This window comes from Chrysoperla carnea, chromosome 4, assembly GCF_905475395.1.
Source record: "Chrysoperla carnea chromosome 4, inChrCarn1.1, whole genome shotgun sequence".
Classification (NCBI taxonomy): Eukaryota; Metazoa; Arthropoda; class Insecta; order Neuroptera; family Chrysopidae; genus Chrysoperla; species Chrysoperla carnea.
In genome coordinates this window covers 16331469-16350121 of record NC_058340.1, presented here as the reverse complement: position 1 = coordinate 16350121, position 18653 = coordinate 16331469, and the positions used below count along the sequence as shown (strand labels likewise).

Sequence of the window (18653 nt, the reverse complement as noted above, 5' to 3'; positions counted from 1 at the left end):
GGGAGCTGCCAGTATTGAGCTATATATTGTGGAAATTCATTTTTATGTGTCTAGGAAGAAATAAAAAAAATTGAATTGCATTTTTTCAATTATTGGAAACTGATTAACATGGCCATGACATTTAAAAACGGTAGTTTCTGTGTGAATAAGTTTATTCTTGTTTCATTATGACGAAAAAATCTGCGTAAGTAATTTTTTATTTTTCTGAAGTAGATTCGGCTCAAGAACAAGTAAAATTTACAAAATTTAAACCCCGACAAAAAAATTTCGGGTACGGAACCCTACACTCCACTTGAAACATTTCTAAGAACACTCTCCTTTAAATTGCCTTTTTCCTTAAACCAAGTATGTAATCTCACTAAATTTAGGTTATACTTTTTAAATTTCTGATCAAAATTAACCTAGCTCTATTAGGTGACTAGACTGACATCACAGTTGAAAAGAATGACCTAAAATTAGGGGTTTTCTAAAAAAATTTCAATAAGATTGGATCAAATTTCCCTGTGTTATCAAAAAAATCGAATTTTTTAACTCTATGACGTCATATGATTACCAAAAATTTAATTTTGCTCTATCACATCTAAATTTTATCCAATTTTGATAAACCAAGTATCTAATCCCACTAAATTTTAAATGTATGGGATGCTAGATGTTTGGACAAAGCGTCCCTGCATATTTCGAATATCGTATCGAATAATCATGGCCGTTGTCATGTCAAACTGACACTAATAGACCTTTTTATCGATTTGTTTTTGTTTCGGACAGTTGTCAAAAAACTATTCAACCTAAGAAAGTTAAATATATTTTATCTTTTTCAAGCAGCGCTTTTTGACAAGGATAAGAGATAGAAGATATGTCTTTACTTTATTTAAAACAGTCCGAAACAAAAAAGAATCATTTTGTAAATGACAAGCCCTATTGATGCTGGCATAAAACATTTTGTGCTAGCCGTCAGTTACTGTCAGTTTAATATAACTAAATGCGTATTAATTGGATGTCTGTGTAGAGCCCAAATTAAACATAAAAAAAACGCGTCTTAAATCAATAAATTTTAATTGTAGTGGAAGTTTTCATAACAAATTTGTATATTATTGGCACAATATGGAAGAAAATTTCACAACTATTTCTTCCAGTTATAATTCCAGGGCCAGAAAATCATAAATTGTAAATTCAGTTAAATAGTAATTCTGTTTCAAACTCTTTGAAAATTTCGAGTGGATTGAATCGGAATAACTTCATTGCTTTTTGAATCATTCTATCCGAAACAAAAACTATTCGTTATTTAACTTGTGTTCCGAAATTCCAAATAAGCACAAACCAGCAGCTGGATTGGATTTTGAAATAGAATGCTTAAGAATACTATAATTTCAAAATCATTAACTTAAATAAATTCTTCCCGAAAATATCTAACCATTACGTAATCCAATTTTGCAAAATATATTAGAAATGCAGCTTGAAAACTAAAGCAGAAAACTATAAAAATGTTTGGCACAATATTTGTATGTATTTTTTTAAGTTGAAAGGCATTGCTTTTGGCACTTTTACTATTTTTGTAACGTCACTAGAAGACGCTTTGCTTATTATAAATATCCAACGAATATTATAAACGAAACAAGATAAATGATAATCGTATGCATATACCTACATATTTTCACAAATTTTACAGTCGATTAATGTCGATACCCTTCTGTTTTCGAAAAAAAAAATTGCATATAATAATTACTTTATTTTAAAAATACTAACAATTGTTATTTTAACCAGAAACGGAATATATCGACACAAATCGAAGATATAAACTTGAAAAATTTATTCCTCTTTAGAACACAATAGCCGTTGCAATTTTATTGTTTCGTCTAATAGAGAATTCGTTTTTTCTTGTTCAAATAAATTTAATAATAAATAATTTAAATTAATTACATAATAGAACATTTCTCCGTTGGTAATGACATACAGCATTCAAATCGTCGATTTAAAGGTGTGGGAGGAACTAAATGTAAATCGTCTTCTTCATCTTCATCCTCACCTCCCGAAATTGACATTTCTTCTATACTGAATGTGTCTGTTAATTCTTGATGTTTGTGAATTTCTTTAACTCGATTTATTGGGAAAAAATTTGCTATATCTTCCTCACTAAAATAAAAAATGAAATTAGAACTTATTTCAATTTTTCTAATTTTACGTAATAAATCGGTATCCAGGCAAGAAGAGCTCTTAAATAGGAACTCAATCTCCATATTTTACATGTATATCAGATCGTTAGAATTCTTTTAAATAAGCTTTTTGGTCTATAATCCAATAATTTTCTTTAAGGTTGCGAAAAACAGCTCCAAGTGGTTCATGGAGTAGTGGCCGGTGATGGGCCAAACCCTTTTTCGGTATCACAACGGACCCTATGATCTAATGTGTGTCCCACTCCAGAACAACCACTGTAACCTAGCCTAACCTAACCTATTGCGAAAAATATAACGGTTTGATTTTTTTCTGGATAAAAAATTTTACGTTTGAAATTTAAATATTAAATAAAGCATAAAGCATAATTTTTTTCTAGGAATTAGCAATTCTATCTCTCGAAAACACTGTATTCTTTAAAGTAGTTAAAAATCTATTTTAAATTCAAAGTATTTACTAATTTTTCAATTTACCTTTCATCTGTTTCCCAATCAACTAAAGGTTGTTGCTCTTTAACGCCCGGTATTGGTAATCTCTCTATTGGTATTAAATTCTGAGTGGTTTTCTTATATTCTTGTAAACGATGTTTACGTTTCGCTTGTTCTATACGGGCCTCTAATTTTCTTTGAATTTGTCGAGTACTTGCGTTTCCACCTATGCATGATGATACGACCACTATTGGCTGAATATCTTTTGATGAAACTGATCTGGGTGGTGATGAACTACTTCCACAAGAGCTATCACTTCCTACCTGTTAAATAAATTAAACAAGCTATCATTTAAATTGAATCAATTAATGTAGGATTGTCACCTCTAAATATACTTCTCTACATTTAATCCGAAGCCTTCGGTTTCCAAGGCCTGAGTCTAATTTCAAAAAATGTGTAATTTTATGGGGAAGTGAATGTTCACTTTTTTGTGAAAAAATTTTAATTTCTTTAGTCTGTAGAATATTTTTGCCAGTGGCAACCCTTAGTTAACGCCTTGCCCTAACCATGAAATGTAAAGACATGTGGAAAATTTCGATTTCGAAAATCGGACCCATTACAATAACTTCCTATAGGTACTGAAAAGTTAATTAAATCGTTCTATATATTATTAGAACGATTGATCTAGAAAATTCTCTATCATTTTAAATAGTTTTGAATCGTAGCAGACAATTTATAACTTTTAAAAATGATTGAACGATTTGAAATGGTTTTTCTTAACCAGGGATTTATTAACTTAATGACACTTATAAATATTTTATTTTATTTATGTTGGATTAAGTAGAAATTCATTCATAGTAATCTAGGTTTAATAAGATTATGCTAAACTTCTTTGATTGAAATTAAAGAATCAATTAAAACTACTACAAAACTATTCACAACAATACATATTGACCAATAATATAATTTTAGCTCAGAATAAATTCTTACCGCATTAAATAATCCTTCTTCTTCGCTTATAATTGATGGTTTAGTATCTCCACTGTCGATTCCACTATCTTCCATTATAATTTGATTTAATGTATAAAAATTTTTTATTAAAATATTAGTAAACAGTATTTACTCGATTCAACATTGATAATAATTTCTGTTTAGTTCCATTTCAATATAAAATTTTGATGAAATATGACTTCCATAAAATTTTTCATTGATTTCTTGTTAAATTATCACAAAATTTAATTACCAGACAATAAAAACATGTTTGTAAATGTTAACATTCAAGTAAATAATATATTTTCATTTGCCATATCACGTTTTCGTCAGGAAAATCAATATTTGAAACAAGTGGTTTGTAACTTGGATTGAATGATGCCACATATTAGAGAGTTCATGCACTCAGAACAAATACTTTATATAAATAAATTAAGATTATTTCATTTTCCAGTATATATGAAATAAATTTATTTTCTTTGAACGATTCTTAACTCTCTTGGGTTATCCCGTAAAACAGAATTTTCTTCTCATAGAACAGCACATTTGTGATCGGATTATTTCGTATTTTATAAAATATAAGGAAATTAAATGCCAAACACGGAAATTTCCGACCATATATATTTGCTTTTTGGGAAATATGTGAAAAAATTTTACCAGTTTTTTCCATAGATTAAATATTTGCCTCATTTTATCTGGTGATGGTAAATTTTTGTAATTTGGGATCAAATTATAAAATATTAAATAAAATTTTTTTTTCCAGTCTAATTCCCTATTCGCTCCTTTCTAGTTCATTCCGATATTAAATTCTTCGAATCTTGATTAGTATTAAACAAATTAAGCCATGAATTACATTCGTGAAAATAAAATTGCTTCACTAAATATCACTCTTCACACATTTTCAGTTTATTCTCCTTGGTGAACAAAATATTTGAAGAAAAAGTCTTAAAAACTCTGAAAAAGTCTTAAGAACTTTGAATTAGACTGTCCAAAAACGTTGAGAAATTCAGAGTTATTCAGAGTTCCTAAGAATTTTTCGGAGTTTCTAAGACTTATTCTTTCTTCACATATTTTTTCCACAAGGGCTTTTTTCATTATAATTCTGTATTCTTCCTCTATTCATTCTAAAAATTATCCTATACATCGTCAATTTTATTTACAGTGCAAACAATATCTTTTATCACATTCTGGTATATTTTCTGTTTCTCAGGATTTAAGCCTCTTTCATTTATGGCTATATTTTGTTTGACCCTTTTTATGAAGTACTTAAAATCAGAATTTTTACGTTTCGAATTTCTAAATACAAAACCTAATGCCGTAAAAAATATATGAAGAATATAATCATAAAAAACGTTCTCATGACCAATACGGTAAGAAATTTCTCTACGAAAGTGGTAAGAAAATTGTTTTATATATGTAAACAGTTTTTTTTCTGGGTATGCCTTATGTGGATAAGCAGAAAATACAGCAGCTTCAAATTTTATGGATATGTAAATCGATGATCTTGCAATATTCGATAAAATAATTTTATCGGAATTAATTTCTGTATTATAAAAAATTTTACTAAAAATTACTTGAAGTCTTTTGAATTCTAATGTTGATTGTACTAATTTAAATGGGTCATTTTCAGGATAGAACGAATTCCAAAATTTCCATTTATCTTTGTTATTATATTTTATCTCAAATTCGACTCCTCCATTTGATAAATTAAATTTTTTACCACAGAACGTAAGAGTTTCATTTCCATTCTGTTTTAAATTACTTTGTATTTTTTCTTCACTTAGTAGGCATTGTTTTTTCATCACATTTATAAATTTTTCTGCCAAAGTTTCATCGGTTGTAATAAACATATAATCATCTACAACACGATAAAGTAGCGATTCAGTATTTTTAAACTCTGATAAATACTCTCTATCGAAATTACATCGGTAAATATCACATAGAGCGGATGAAAAGGGACACCCTTGAAGGATACCGTGTTCCCATTTGTAGTATCGAACAATTTTTTCATTTAATTTTGGTCTCAGTTTTTTCCGTGGAAGAAACCCGCATGATACTATTTGGTTTTTCAACTGTATTTCAATTTCATTCAATAATTTGCGCTCGTTCGAATTATCTAAAAATTTATACTTTTTTTGTCTTAGCATTGCAATTAGATGGTTGATGTGAATATTGCCGAAAGCATCCTTAATATCTAAGACTACGCCATATTTTTTAGCTTTATGGTCTTTATTGAAATCAACCCAGTGTTGTTCCAGATTATTACTCTTGCAAATACGATCTTCTATAAGTCCATACAAAATTCCATTGGCCCATTTTTTAGAGTCCTTTGATGGAAATAAATACCGTGGCATTTCGTTTCGTTTACCGTACTTCTTTAGTATTTTACACTTGCTAACAACAATACGGTAATCTTTTGTCTTCTTTCTTTTCGGACGAATTTGTAGATCACCGCAATAGTATTTCTTAATATCTTCAATATTATTTTCTAACGGTTTTATATATTTTTTGTTACATAAATCTTGAATGACCATTTTATAGAAATTTTTCCAAGCCGAAATATGAAAATAAACACATTCGTAACCAATGCTTGGACTAAGCATTGTTATGTGAAAATTAACAGATATTAACGGTTTTATATAACATTTTACAAACCATATTAAAATATTTATCACTACAGACTTCTTTTTTTCTTCAGGTAAAACGTTCAAATATGATACACCAATCAAATTCCAATTTCGTGTAAATTCTTCAAGGTATATAGCCTCATTTCGTGCACTGAAAATGATTCGCTTTATAATATATTCAAATAGATTCCAATTTTTTAAACTTCCAAATATTTGTCTAGGTATTACTCTTTTAACAACCCGTTTTATTGAATTAAAAACTTGTATTTTTTTCGCTATTTCAAACTTCTGTTTACCTCTTGCGTCTCGTTTTACAGCTCTATATTCAAGACAATTTTTTTTATCAAAATTGTCTAAAAATTCATTTAAAATTGGAATTAAATTGTCTCTTATTGTGCCGGCCTCAGATCTTTTTAAGTTATATTTATTGTTAATAACTTTCAATAAATCATTGGCTAGATATAAACCTGGGTTTTTCGTTCGCACAGCCTTGATTATTACATTGTATCTCGGCCAAACCATCTCTTGTTTTTCGACATCAATTAGATTAGATAACAATGAGTAATAAATATTTGATTGTGGTACATATTTGATTCTCTCAGGTTGATTGTTTTTACCATGTTTTCGATTTTCCATTTTGTCAGTTTTAGTATTCTAGCTAATTTAAATACTTACTCTGCATGTATTTTAAAAAAATTAAGTTTTCAGCTTATTATTTATAACTTTGAATACCTGACCACTATTACGATTGTACAAATAAATAATTATACGTCACTTTAAGATTTAATTCAATTTTCATTTTAGGTATTTGATTTAATTTTTCAAAGTTTTAACGACTTTTGAACAAATAAAATGTCAAATTTTATTTTAAAAGTTTTACTCACGAAGTATAGATACAAGGAGTCTGAACGGTATAAGCTAAGCTTATGCTTTTCCATGGTATTCATGTACACAAAATAAACTCGATCATAGTTGCTTTTTCTGCCACTGGCTGCGCAACCGTACCGATGCTATTATTATCTGTCCCCTAAATTGAGACCTTACGTTCGCACTCCTTGTATCTATACTTCATGGTTTTACTCATGATCAAAAGATATATAAGGTCTGCTATGGTATATTTAATGCTAAGAAACACTCTACCTAGCGGTAGAAAACAAAGTTACCTCGCATAGATATATAATATTGAACGGAAATGTATAACTCCACATAAAATTGTATACCCTGCGTTGGAAACGTGCTTCCCTTCGTAAACTGTTCGGGAATTTTTATTCCCTTTACGGGAATTTTAATTCCCTTTAATGTAAATTTTATAAAAAATATGGTAAATTTTAGCCCGATACATAACCCTAATTTTGAGAAAAACGAATTTAAAATTAGACACAAATAAATTACATCACAACGCATGAGTTAATACCTCTAATAAAAGCGTGTCCCATAATTTTTGGTCTTTTGATCCAGATAAAAAACAAATGACTTAAGCACATTAACGACTTGCTCTAGTTAGATTCAATGGTAATTAGTACGTTTTATAAGGGAAACCATCATTGAAAGCCAAGTGTATATGTTTATGTATTACCACAACTCATGAGCTTTCAGCTTTGTACAGCTATACAATATATATCTCCAGCAGATAAGCTAGAATTGCAATGTAGGTTATAGTTGTAGGCCACTTTGCTACGGACCACTTCACATAATAGTTTCTATCATGCCAATCAGCCCTCGTGCGAGGACCCCTAAAATCCATATATATATATATATATATATATATATATATATATATATATATATATATATATATATATATATATATATATATATATATCTAAAATCGTTTTTCTGTTCCTATGGATACTTTATTTATTATTATTGATTTTTAATTATATTATTTATTTATATTAACTGCTTATTTGAATAGCTCAAATCTATTTTGAATTAAAACTAAATTAATATAATTTTATATAAATGCCTCCTAAAAAAGAGCCGAAGGTTTGTAATTATCACTTATTTAAGTTTTACAAAAATAACAATAATTATATTTTTAGGGAGGTGGGAAGGGTGGCGTTAAAAGCAATAACAAAATTTTTACATTATCCCAAATAGACGTAGAAAAGTTAAAAGAGCTCCATAGGCCAGAAGATCAGTTAGTTCTATCAACAAAGGTAAATGTATAAGGATTAATTGAGCTTTTTTTTATTGAAAAATTTTACACGGTTTTAGGAGTTGGAGGATGAAATAACTAAAATTTTATTGACCCAGAATCCTATAAAGGCAGATAGTTTAGTTAATTACAGCTATTTCACAGGATATTATGAATACCTTCCTGATCCTGGCGATGCTGTCACGTTTTTTAATATGGAAGGTACACTTTTGGAACGTGGTACGCCCAAATACATAGCACAACTTGTTAGCCAAGGAGTCGATCGTGAGTATAAATTATGAAGAGCCTAATATATAATTCCTTACATATATATATATATATTCGTACATACTATTATGATTTATGTAAGCTACAAAAATTAATAATGAAAATTTTATTTGTTTGGATTCATTTTTGAAATAGTTAACCCTGAAAGTTTGCTTTGTAATTATAATTACTGAAATGTACTATTAATTATATAGTCGACTAAAAATGCCACTTTCATGAAGCGAATTCCAAATTTAACCAGCATTAGGATATGAAAACCAAATAAAACCAATATCAAGAAAGTCAATTATCAAATAGAACCCCAAAAAAATATCAAAAATCATTCGACCCAGACTAAATGGACTATGTAATCAATACATTATAACATTTTAATATAATAAATTTTAAGCTGCGACGCTTGAGGAAGAGGAAGCAGAAGAAGAACACCTCGAAGAGGAAGAAGAACAGAATGAAGAATTAAAACATAAGGATTCAATTGTACCCTCAGATGAAGGCTTTGCAGACTCGGTTGTTGAGGGTGAAGAAGATGAAGAAGAGGAAGGTGGGCATGATGCTGGCCATGACGATGAAGATGAAGAAATTTTTACAAAGCCTAAAAAGCAGATGAATATGTTTAATTACTGTGAACGCGCTTCAATGACCTACATTACAGTTTATCGAGTATGTATCGATGTGCATAGAAGATTTTGTGATTCAATATTTCAAAAGATAAGAAAGAGAAAAAACATCTTGTTGCATATACAATATACAAAAATTAAAATTATTCAATGTTTGTCTTTTCCTTGTAAATCTACGGTTTCTGAGATGCGAGTTACGTTGGAATAGTAGAAATTTTATATCGATAGAGTCCAATGCCCTTTAAGATTTTTGTTATTTGATATATATTGGTTAGTAAAGTAAAAAGCGTAGTACCGTGAAATTTTTCGTAATTCTACGCTATTTTTGTTGAAATAAGGGTTGAGAAATGGAGAGAAACTTGATACAAGCTTGATACAAGTTTCTTTCCATTTTTCAAGCCTACGGCAGATAAAATTCGTTAAAATTTGAGCATAGAAAAATTTGATTGCACCATTTATGTTCCAAGGCTACTGTTTAATATACTCTCTTTACTAACCGATTTCTTTAAAAAAATAAAAATCCTAAAGAGATTAACACGTGATTTCGATTCAAATTTAGAAATTAGAAATCCTACATTTTTATGTTAATTATATACAGGCAGGTGATGGCCAAACAATTCCACCTCCACGAGCGACATATTCAGCGCAAGTCCATCAATGGGGTATTTATGATGCTTTGCAAGAAGATTTTGATAGGCAAGAAAAATTAAAAGAAGATAAAACTAAAAAGAAACCAAAGAAACAAAGAAAAAAAGAAATTGATAAACAAGATATTATAAATAGGAAAATGTTTATCGCATTAAATGTTTTGGAAAGAATGATAAATCAAAATACTTACAATGATATTGCTCAAGGTATAAGTTTTGGATATCCTGCTTTAATCATTTGATAAGATATTAGCTTTCGATAAACATACTGCTACAAGTCTCCTTACCTCTTCTGAGCTTGCGCCTGTCAAAATTCTGCTGCATATGTGCATACTGCCGGTCTAATTAGAGTTTATACTTAACAAAAAAAGATTTCCTGTCCTGCCGGTTATCTATGCACCTATTACCTATTACTATATTATGATGTAGATTTATAAATACTAGCACATTAATTTTCATTAATAGATTACAGATTTTGGGATGATCCAGCTGATGAATTTAAAGAAGATGTGGGAACTTTATTGCCACTTTGGAAATTTTCATATGAAAAGGCTAAGAAAATGACTGTTACAGATATTCGTTGCAGTCATTGGTATTATGATTTATTTGGTGTCTCGTTTGGATCATGTAAGTGTCTAATAATATTGAGAAAAGCACAGCGAATTTCAATAATTAATCAGGGATCTTACAAAGTTATATAGTAACTTGACATTCTTAATTTTCTCATGACTTAAAGGCAGAGAATTATTACCTGTTTAGTTCATAATTTGCCTCCAATTCTGTACATGCGACAAATGAAAACAGATTTAACCTATTAATGAATATCCTTTTAGTTGATTTTACCAACCGTTTAGACGAAGGATACATGTGTTTATTCACCGTTAAAAATCCTTCTTATCCGGAAAGTATTTGTAGAACAAACAGTGGTTGTATGTGTGTCGATATTCATCCGAATAATCCATATTTTGTTGTGGTCGGTTTATATGATGGCAACGTTTATGTGTATAATATTCAACAAACAACAAGCGCTCCACAATTTCGAAGTGATCCAATTACACAAAAACATACCGATATCGTATGGGAAGTACAATGGGCGAAAGATCTTGATGATGGTGATCTCAATTTCTATTCCATATCTGGCGATGGAAAAGTTAATCAGTGGGTGTTGCTTTTAAATTCATTTTCGTTAACTACAGTAATGACATTATACATGGATTCATCTCCAGTTCCTGGACCTGACGGAACATTTATTAAATTATTAGGTAATATTTTTTCAATATAAATTTTTATAGAACAGCCTTCTTAGGTGATATTCAAAAAATAATGAAAAGACGACAATAACTATATGCTCTTTAAGCGAACTATGTTTTAAACATACATAAGTTCACTGTGTTTGTTTATTTATAAAAGGCCCCAATAATTCAAAACTTTAAAATTTCAAAACTGAAATTCTATATAATTTAAATTTCAGCTTGCGGTTCTTGCCTAAGATTACATCCCAACAATCCATTAGTGTATTTAGTTGGGACAGAAGATGGATTTATTTATAAATGCAGTCCACAATATTCATTTTTACACATGGTCACATATCAAGCACATGATATGCCCGTGTACCGTATCGATTTTAATAAATTCAACGATAGTATTTTCATATCTTGCAGTGGTGACTGGCGAATAAAAATTTGGGAAGATGGTCGTACGTAAGTCTAAATTATTACAATCAATTTTAAAATAACATATATATTTTAATACTATTTGTCATTTGCTCAACGATTTTTACTTCATTAATATTTTAATGGTGTTAAAAAAAACTCGCACCTCGATATCTTCAGTAATTTTTCTGTAATACACACAGAAACACAAAAACAGTTTCGATTTTATTTATAAAATGGTTTTGTGTCACGTACTAATAAAATCAACAATTTTATTTATTGCAGAGAACCACTGTTTGTATTTGATTTGGGTACGTGTGTAGGCGATGTTAGATGGGCCCCTTACTCAAGTACAGTATTTGCTGCAGTCACAAATGACGGAAAAGTTCATGTTTACGATATAAACATCAACAAATACAAACCAATGTGTATCCAAAATATTGTAAATTTTAGAAGAAACAAATTAACACGTATTGCCTTCAATAGAAAATTGCCTATTATATATGTTGGCGACGATAAGTAAGTAAAAAAAAAAAAAAATTGAAACATCGTTCGAAATAACAGTGTTACGTTATTATTACAGGGGTACGGTAACAAGTTTGAAATTATCTCCAAATTTGCGAATTCCCGTTAAGCCGACAAAGAAACAATCTGAAATGACGCAAGAAGAGCTACAACTTTGGAAATTAGAAAAAATATTATCGCTAATGAGAGAGCCGACAGTACTAGAACGTCCACCAGATATTGTTGAAGAAGATTAATCAAATATTTTAATTTATATTCGAATAAATTTTTATTATTTATTTTAAGATTGTTTCCTTTCGCAAAATGGGGATTTTTAATTTATTGTATTAGTGCGAATAAATATTTGTATAAAAATGATTAAAAACAAACAAGGGATATCCGTATAAACTGACAATAGTTATTTTTTGGAAAAAATGAGTATACAAATACAGAAAGATACGAAACATAAAAAATACAGGATGGTTTAAGCATGTAGCCATCGTTAGAATGGAGTTATTAAGGGGACGCCGAGGCATCATAGAGACAATTTTTGTAGTATTTACCCAGAATTCGTAGATTATTGGTGTGCATATGATCGTCTACTGATTTAAATAATTTTGAGCAAATTCTACTAGAATTTGATCAATAATAATATTATTATTAAACAATATTTCTGTAATCGATATCCACAGAATTTATAACTTTCTTAAATACTTAAATCTCTTATCAGTTAATATGAGCTAATTTTTAGCCCTCTGCGCCCAATAGCCAGATTAGTGCCAGTCATCTTTTAAAATAACTAGATGCCTATATCAATCGGAGACAGTTTATACGACAGTCGAAAATATGGTCTTATGATATTTAGGTGCTTTGCATGACAGGTTCTACTTTAACAAAAAGTTAGTAAAAATTATCTAAAATTATTGTTTATTATTTTGGCATTAAATTTTTATTACATTTTTTAACAATAAAGTAAATACTATATACTTTTTTATAACAGGAATAAATTTTTAAATAGTGTAATTATACGTTTTTAAAAACTACTTTGGCACTTTCAACTGTTAACCGAATACATAAAATAAACTTATTAACATTTTATACATATAAGCTATAGTTTAGGATGCTTCCTTACTATTTTACAATTACAATACAATCTCACTAATCCGGCATTTCAATAGATCGATACGTCAAATAATCCGACAAAAACAGACCTCAATATTCTCTTAATGAAATGCTTTATTTTGTTTATTATGCATTTTTGAATTTTTCTATACAATCCAGTAATCCGGACATTCAAATAATTCACTTGATAGACTGACACAGTAATGTCTAGCCCAAAAAGCCAAAGAGGATTATTGACTACGATACACACGTATAAAACGAATTGAAATATTCTTTCAAACAATAATCTTAGTTTAATAAAATAATTTCCAATAATGACTAAAAATGGTATTTTTGGAAATAAAGGATCTTAAAACGTAAAGATCCGATGAAAACTCATCATCGAATTTTTTGATGGAAAATGTTACCTCTATTTTTCTACGTGTTGCCTCTATATAAAGATAAAAATGTAATAAATTTATTATTATTAATAAATTTATTATATAATAATAAATTTGATAAGCGTAGCGCCAATGGCTCAATGGATCGAACCGGATTAAAAAATACAGTTTTTGAGTTCACTAGAAATCAGGTTTCCGGTCTAGATACCTGTGGTCTATATTCTTTAAATGGGCAGAAAATTTCTGATTATCTTATTGAGTTATTTTAGTTTGACCGATAAGTGTGGGTGTATATCTGCCTGTCTATGGAATCGTAGCTCCTAACCGATTTTGATTTTTTCTATAGGGTTCTAGCTATGCTTCAAGAAAATTGGTTCAGTTTGGAGAGAGCTACAAGGAAAAAACTGCATTTGTCGGGTTTTTTTTATATTTTGTAAATATCACTAGTACAAAAGTTAGTATAGTTAATCAATTTTCAGTCGAAAATAAAAGAAACGTCTCGAAATGCATTTTTTTAAATAATTTTAAAAATAAAAGTGTTGCTGGCAAACACAAATTGGAATATCACATCTAAAAGATGTTTGAAATATTGTTCCGTTTTTGAACATTTTTGTTTGTTTTGTTTGTTATAACATTACCTTATTTCGAAAAAATCGAAAAATATTGAGAAAGATTTAATAAAAAAGACTCAAAAATAACTAGAAAAGATCCTACCTATTTTTATACTCTATAAAAATTTTTGGAAGCATTTTAAATTAATTATCATATCTATTCGACTAAATCTAAGTATAGTGTTTTTAAATTTGTACGTAGTAGTTGCTAATAGTAAGTCTTGTAACTTGTACACATAAAAAAAATGAAATAGTTCCCGTGCTCAGATTAAACGTAAGGAAGCATTCATTTTTCTTTAAAAGATTATTTAACAAATTTTAAAAACTTCTAAAAAATGATTATATGCAATAAAACTTCTGTTTTTTCTTTTTTGTTTGTAATAATTTTTAACACAAATACTTTGAGAAATTACAGTAAAATCTCGATAATTTAAACCTCAACGTACACCGTTCATATCAGTGATAAATTAACTTAAACGAATAATTTGGACATTCCTTAGTAACTCAACGGAGCATCTTATCGAAAGTAATGATGACTAAAATATAGTTTGTACCTGTATAACTAGTTACTCTTTAATCTAATTTATAAAAAAAAATTTTTTTTTATTATAAAAACTTAAAACTTAAGAAACCCCTTGAACTTCATCTTATCGAGAGTATACGATATATTTGAAATTGAATTATTTTTAACTATCTATTATCTACTCTATATTGGCTACAGACGTTTTATATATCTTTTTTGGGAATTTTAAACGAGTCGGATCTGGATATTGGGGATTTTCAATAGCCCCTTTACCAAATTTTAACTCTAAGAAATCACGAATATTATTTGGACTAGGTACAGTTTTACCTAAAAATTCTATACTAGAAATAGGATGCAAGAAATAATCAGGAAATTCCATATTTTTATGACTAGTAAACCAACCATCACGCGTCATTGTACCATTTTTCACATAAAATGGAAACAAATTAACAAAAATACGATTTTTTTTACTATAATGTACACGAAAAAATTGACCTTCAGTGGCTTTCTCCCAAACAAAACCTTGTTCATCCGTTGTTGGACGATCCGAAGCTCTTGATAACCAAACTACTTTGTGCATATCATCACGATTTATTCCAATATCCACATCGTAGTCCCATGGTAAGATGTCGCCACCACGCATAGCACCTAATAGGCTTCCTGCTTCCAGCCAGTGCCGAACACCCGCTTCGGACAAACATGAAAATACATGACGAGCAGTACGGCGCAAATGAGCTAAACAACATGGTGGAGTCCATAAGTTTTTGTACAAATACGACGGCACTGATTCAAAAACTGTTCCAAAGCAACGACTTGTATCTCTAGTACATCCATACCTATTTATCAAAATAAATTTTTAAATCCTTCAAAATTTTTGCCTTTCTATCCATACCAAATTATTTGTTTAAAAGAAGGAATAATTATATTTTTTGAACAGTAAATATTTTCAAACAAAAAATATAGTAACATAGTTATTTGTTTAAATATCCTGCTTATACTGGCTAGGTCCAATCCTTAGCAAATTCTAAAACTAATTATTAATAATATAAATGAAAATCTTACCAATCAACAACACCATTTTCTTTAATAATTTTCTTAATGGATAATTGGGCAAAAGCTTGTTTTCTTCGAGATAATTCAATTTGCTCTCTTCTTAATTGAGCATGATGTGAATGTAAAACAGATCTCCCATCCCATAAATATGAATTAATAATATGAACCTAAATTTAAAAAAAATCACAAAAAATCAAATTTAAAGTCATGGAATACTTCCTTTCATCACGGTTATTGTAATCAAAGCCTGATAAATTCTTCGACTATAGATATATTGACATTGAAGAAGAAAGGAAGGTAATCGTTATAAAATCAGCTTAGAAACTGTTTCTTAAAATTAACATTCAGAAAAAATGTTAAGGAATACCATGAGCTTTACCAAAGTTGGAGGGTGCAAAGAGGATCGATAAAGTTTTAATAAAATTCTTATTTATGTAGTATAGGAGCTTGAAATACTGAGAAATACGTACCTTCGAATTTAAAACAGCCGTTTGGACGTACAAAGTTTCAGGAAATGGTAACATAAACGGTTCCGTTAAACGTTTCAACAATTGTGTTTCAATCAAGGTAGCATGTTTTCCCGTAACAGCATCACAACTAATAGATTTCTCCTTATTGTTATTAACAATTGTTGAATATTTTAATGTCCATTCACGAATATTTAAATCAATCTTTAAACAACCAAAGTTCTTATTATTTGAGTACAACGCTACACTTAAATCATTTGGATTTTTAATTAATTCATTCACTAACGATTGAATAATTTGTTTCGATGAAATTCTAGTTGAATCAGGTATAAATAGCACATATTTCGTATTAATCATAAACAATGGTAAACGATCCTTTAACGGCACATTTAAATTAACACCTAAATTAAAAAAATGTATATTTTTGCTAAATGTTGTGTTTGAGTACAAGATATTTAAGGGTGGATAAGGAATATCATCACTTATTATAAATATTTGTATGTTTGGAAATAATGATAAAATTGATTCAACTGTTGCACTAACATCATTTTCATAAAGTTCGAATTGTCGAATAACAACGGTTATCGACTTACTTATATGTTTACTAGGTGCTTTATTTACAATTGCAGTTTGGTATTGTTCTTGAAATAAAATTTTTTTGGATCCAACCCCTATATGTGAAAATAATTTCCATGTAAAATACAATGCAATCACATTTACAAAAATTATTAAAAATGCTATCAATTTTGATACTTTAATACGCATATTTTATCACATTTTTTATAAAATAAATATAAAATTTTTTTATAATTTTGTTGATTAAAATTGCTCCTTTAAATTTATATACTTTAATAATACATCCCTTAATATTGTGTCATCATATGCACTTTTATACAAACCCTTCAATTACAACCCCAACTATCTATTCTAATACTAACTTCATATTCAAATATTGGCGTGAAAATGTATGGGAGGGTAGAGAATTTTTTACGAATGAATGAGCTATTAACCATTTTATCGAGTGTATGTTTTATTTATAATATACCAACATAGAAAAATATACCTATACATTGTTGCTAACTTTCTAATACCTGCAGCTTCATTAATATCGTTTTTTCCTTAAGGCACACTAAATATATTTAACGCCTGCATAAATTATTGAATTCTTTACGTAAAATGTATTATGTATATATGACGGATTTAACTTAAAATCAATTTGGCGACTTTTGGCGAAACTTTAAAAAAATATTCCTTACTATTTCTATTATCATTGTAGGAGGAGATAAGATATATATAATTTATTCCATTATGAAAAATTAATTTTTGAATTGAATATAAACAATTTGCATTTTATCAATGCAAGCTTTGTATGTGCCTTTCGCAACTCGCAGGCTTATTAGAAATTTAATTACGTTTTTGAGCAAAATTTAACAATTTACGATGTTTTTGGTAGAAAAAACACACATCAATACATAGTATAAAAAAAAGTCGATTCTCGCTGCTTGTCCCTATGTCCCTATCTATGCTTAGATCTTTAAAATACGCAACGGATTTTGATGATGATTATTTCTAATAGATAGAGTGATTCAAGAGGAAGGTTTTTATGTATAATACATGCATATTATAGTGGAGAAACACTAATAATTTTATAGGTTAAACGAAATTGTGAACAAAAGGAGGGTAAGTGACGGCGTATGAAGTGAAGGTTATATCACAATAATCTTTGTATTTAAAATTGAAGTTGTCCAGCAAAACGGGTAGTTCGCATCTGTGATGATGAGGATTTTTTAAATTTTCGATATAACAATTTAAGATTTATTTTAGGCTGTATTTATGACAATAATATTTTTATTGAAAAGTACCCCTCAATTTTTGTAGGTAAAAACAGGGTTTAAATTTAAAATTAAACGATGGATTCTGACAGTACTTTATATAAGTAGATAAACAGTCTCCAGGGGCACGTCCTGTTAGTTGTGCGTCGTGTTAATGAAGAAATATCAGTGCTAAAATTTTTCATATCAGTAATCCGGCCCCTGGCTAATCCGACGCTCCCTGTAATCTGACGTGTCTATTATTATTTAAAACATAGTGAAGTATGATTTTTACTTCAGAGTATAACATATAGAATCTTATTATTGAATTTGTGATTTATCGAATTACAAGGTACTTTTTTGTAAAAAATTCCGGATTATAGGGACTCTTCGACAATACTCTATAATCCTCCAAATTCGATAGTTCGACATTGCCCTGCAAAACGTTTGCCGGATTACCGATATTCCACTGTAATATATTATAAGGGGAGTGTTTATAAAAAAATTTCATAAAATGAATAGTCAAATTTAAATGAATTTTTTTTTATTAACAATAAATATAATATTTATCATACACGTTTCATATAAAACCGACTAAAAGAAACCAAATTAAACCAAAAATTATTA

General features: G+C 28.9%; 3 protein-coding genes across 3 annotated transcripts; 1 reads left to right on the top strand and 2 right to left on the bottom strand.

Moving 5' to 3' along the window:
- On the bottom strand, nt 1-3739 carry LOC123298435. The gene is made up of 4 exons (XM_044880434.1): nt 3588-3739; nt 2643-2920; nt 1918-2130; nt 1-50 (listed from the first exon to the last, which is right to left on the bottom strand). The coding sequence occupies exons 1-4, from the start codon at nt 3660-3662 to the stop codon at nt 20-22; spliced, it is 597 nt and encodes a 198-aa protein (XP_044736369.1). The 5' UTR covers nt 3663-3739; the 3' UTR covers nt 1-19.
- Nucleotides 3740-8145: 4406 nt separating this feature from the next.
- On the top strand, nt 8146-12316 carry LOC123297896 (dynein intermediate chain 2, ciliary). Its single transcript, XM_044879717.1, has 10 exons — nt 8146-8200; nt 8257-8373; nt 8432-8636; nt 9028-9299; nt 9855-10110; nt 10369-10530; nt 10737-11165; nt 11375-11603; nt 11841-12074; nt 12139-12316. Exons 1-10 carry the CDS (start codon nt 8177-8179, stop codon nt 12314-12316), a joined length of 2106 nt encoding a protein of 701 aa, XP_044735652.1. The 5' UTR covers nt 8146-8176.
- A 2496-nt stretch (nt 12317-14812) lies between these two features.
- LOC123298434 (fukutin-related protein) lies at nt 14813-16995 on the bottom strand. The gene is made up of 3 exons (XM_044880433.1): nt 16219-16995; nt 15758-15915; nt 14813-15531 (listed from the first exon to the last, which is right to left on the bottom strand). Exons 1-3 carry the CDS (start codon nt 16978-16980, stop codon nt 14874-14876), a joined length of 1578 nt encoding a protein of 525 aa, XP_044736368.1. The 5' UTR covers nt 16981-16995; the 3' UTR covers nt 14813-14873.
- Between the last annotated feature and the right edge of the window lie 1658 nt (nt 16996-18653).

What these genes read in the sequence shown, in the direction of transcription:
- LOC123298435 (XM_044880434.1), bottom strand. Translation starts at nt 3,662, where the DNA reads ATGGAAGATAGTGGAATCGACAGTGGAGATACTAAACCATCAATTATA. An exon ending in GATTGGGAAACAGATGAAAG is followed by an intron (nt 2,131 to 2,642) that starts GTAAATTGAAAA and finishes TTTTTATTTTAG; the next exon opens with TGAGGAAGATATAGCAAATT. An exon ending in ACGGAGAAATGTTCTATTAT is followed by an intron (nt 51 to 1,917) that starts GTAATTAATTTA and finishes ATTTCTTCCTAG; the next exon opens with ACACATAAAAATGAATTTCC.
- LOC123297896 (XM_044879717.1), top strand. Translation starts at nt 8,177, where the DNA reads ATGCCTCCTAAAAAAGAGCCGAAG. An exon ending in CCTACATTACAGTTTATCGA is followed by an intron (nt 9,300 to 9,854) that starts GTATGTATCGAT and finishes AATTATATACAG; the next exon opens with GCAGGTGATGGCCAAACAAT. An exon ending in TGGTGTCTCGTTTGGATCAT is followed by an intron (nt 10,531 to 10,736) that starts GTAAGTGTCTAA and finishes ATATCCTTTTAG; the next exon opens with TTGATTTTACCAACCGTTTA.
- LOC123298434 (XM_044880433.1), bottom strand. Translation starts at nt 16,980, where the DNA reads ATGCGTATTAAAGTATCAAAATTGATAGCATTTTTAATAATTTTTGTA. An exon ending in CGGCTGTTTTAAATTCGAAG is followed by an intron (nt 15,916 to 16,218) that starts GTACGTATTTCT and finishes TTTTAAATTTAG; the next exon opens with GTTCATATTATTAATTCATA. An exon ending in GAAAATGGTGTTGTTGATTG is followed by an intron (nt 15,532 to 15,757) that starts GTAAGATTTTCA and finishes TTTGATAAATAG; the next exon opens with GTATGGATGTACTAGAGATA.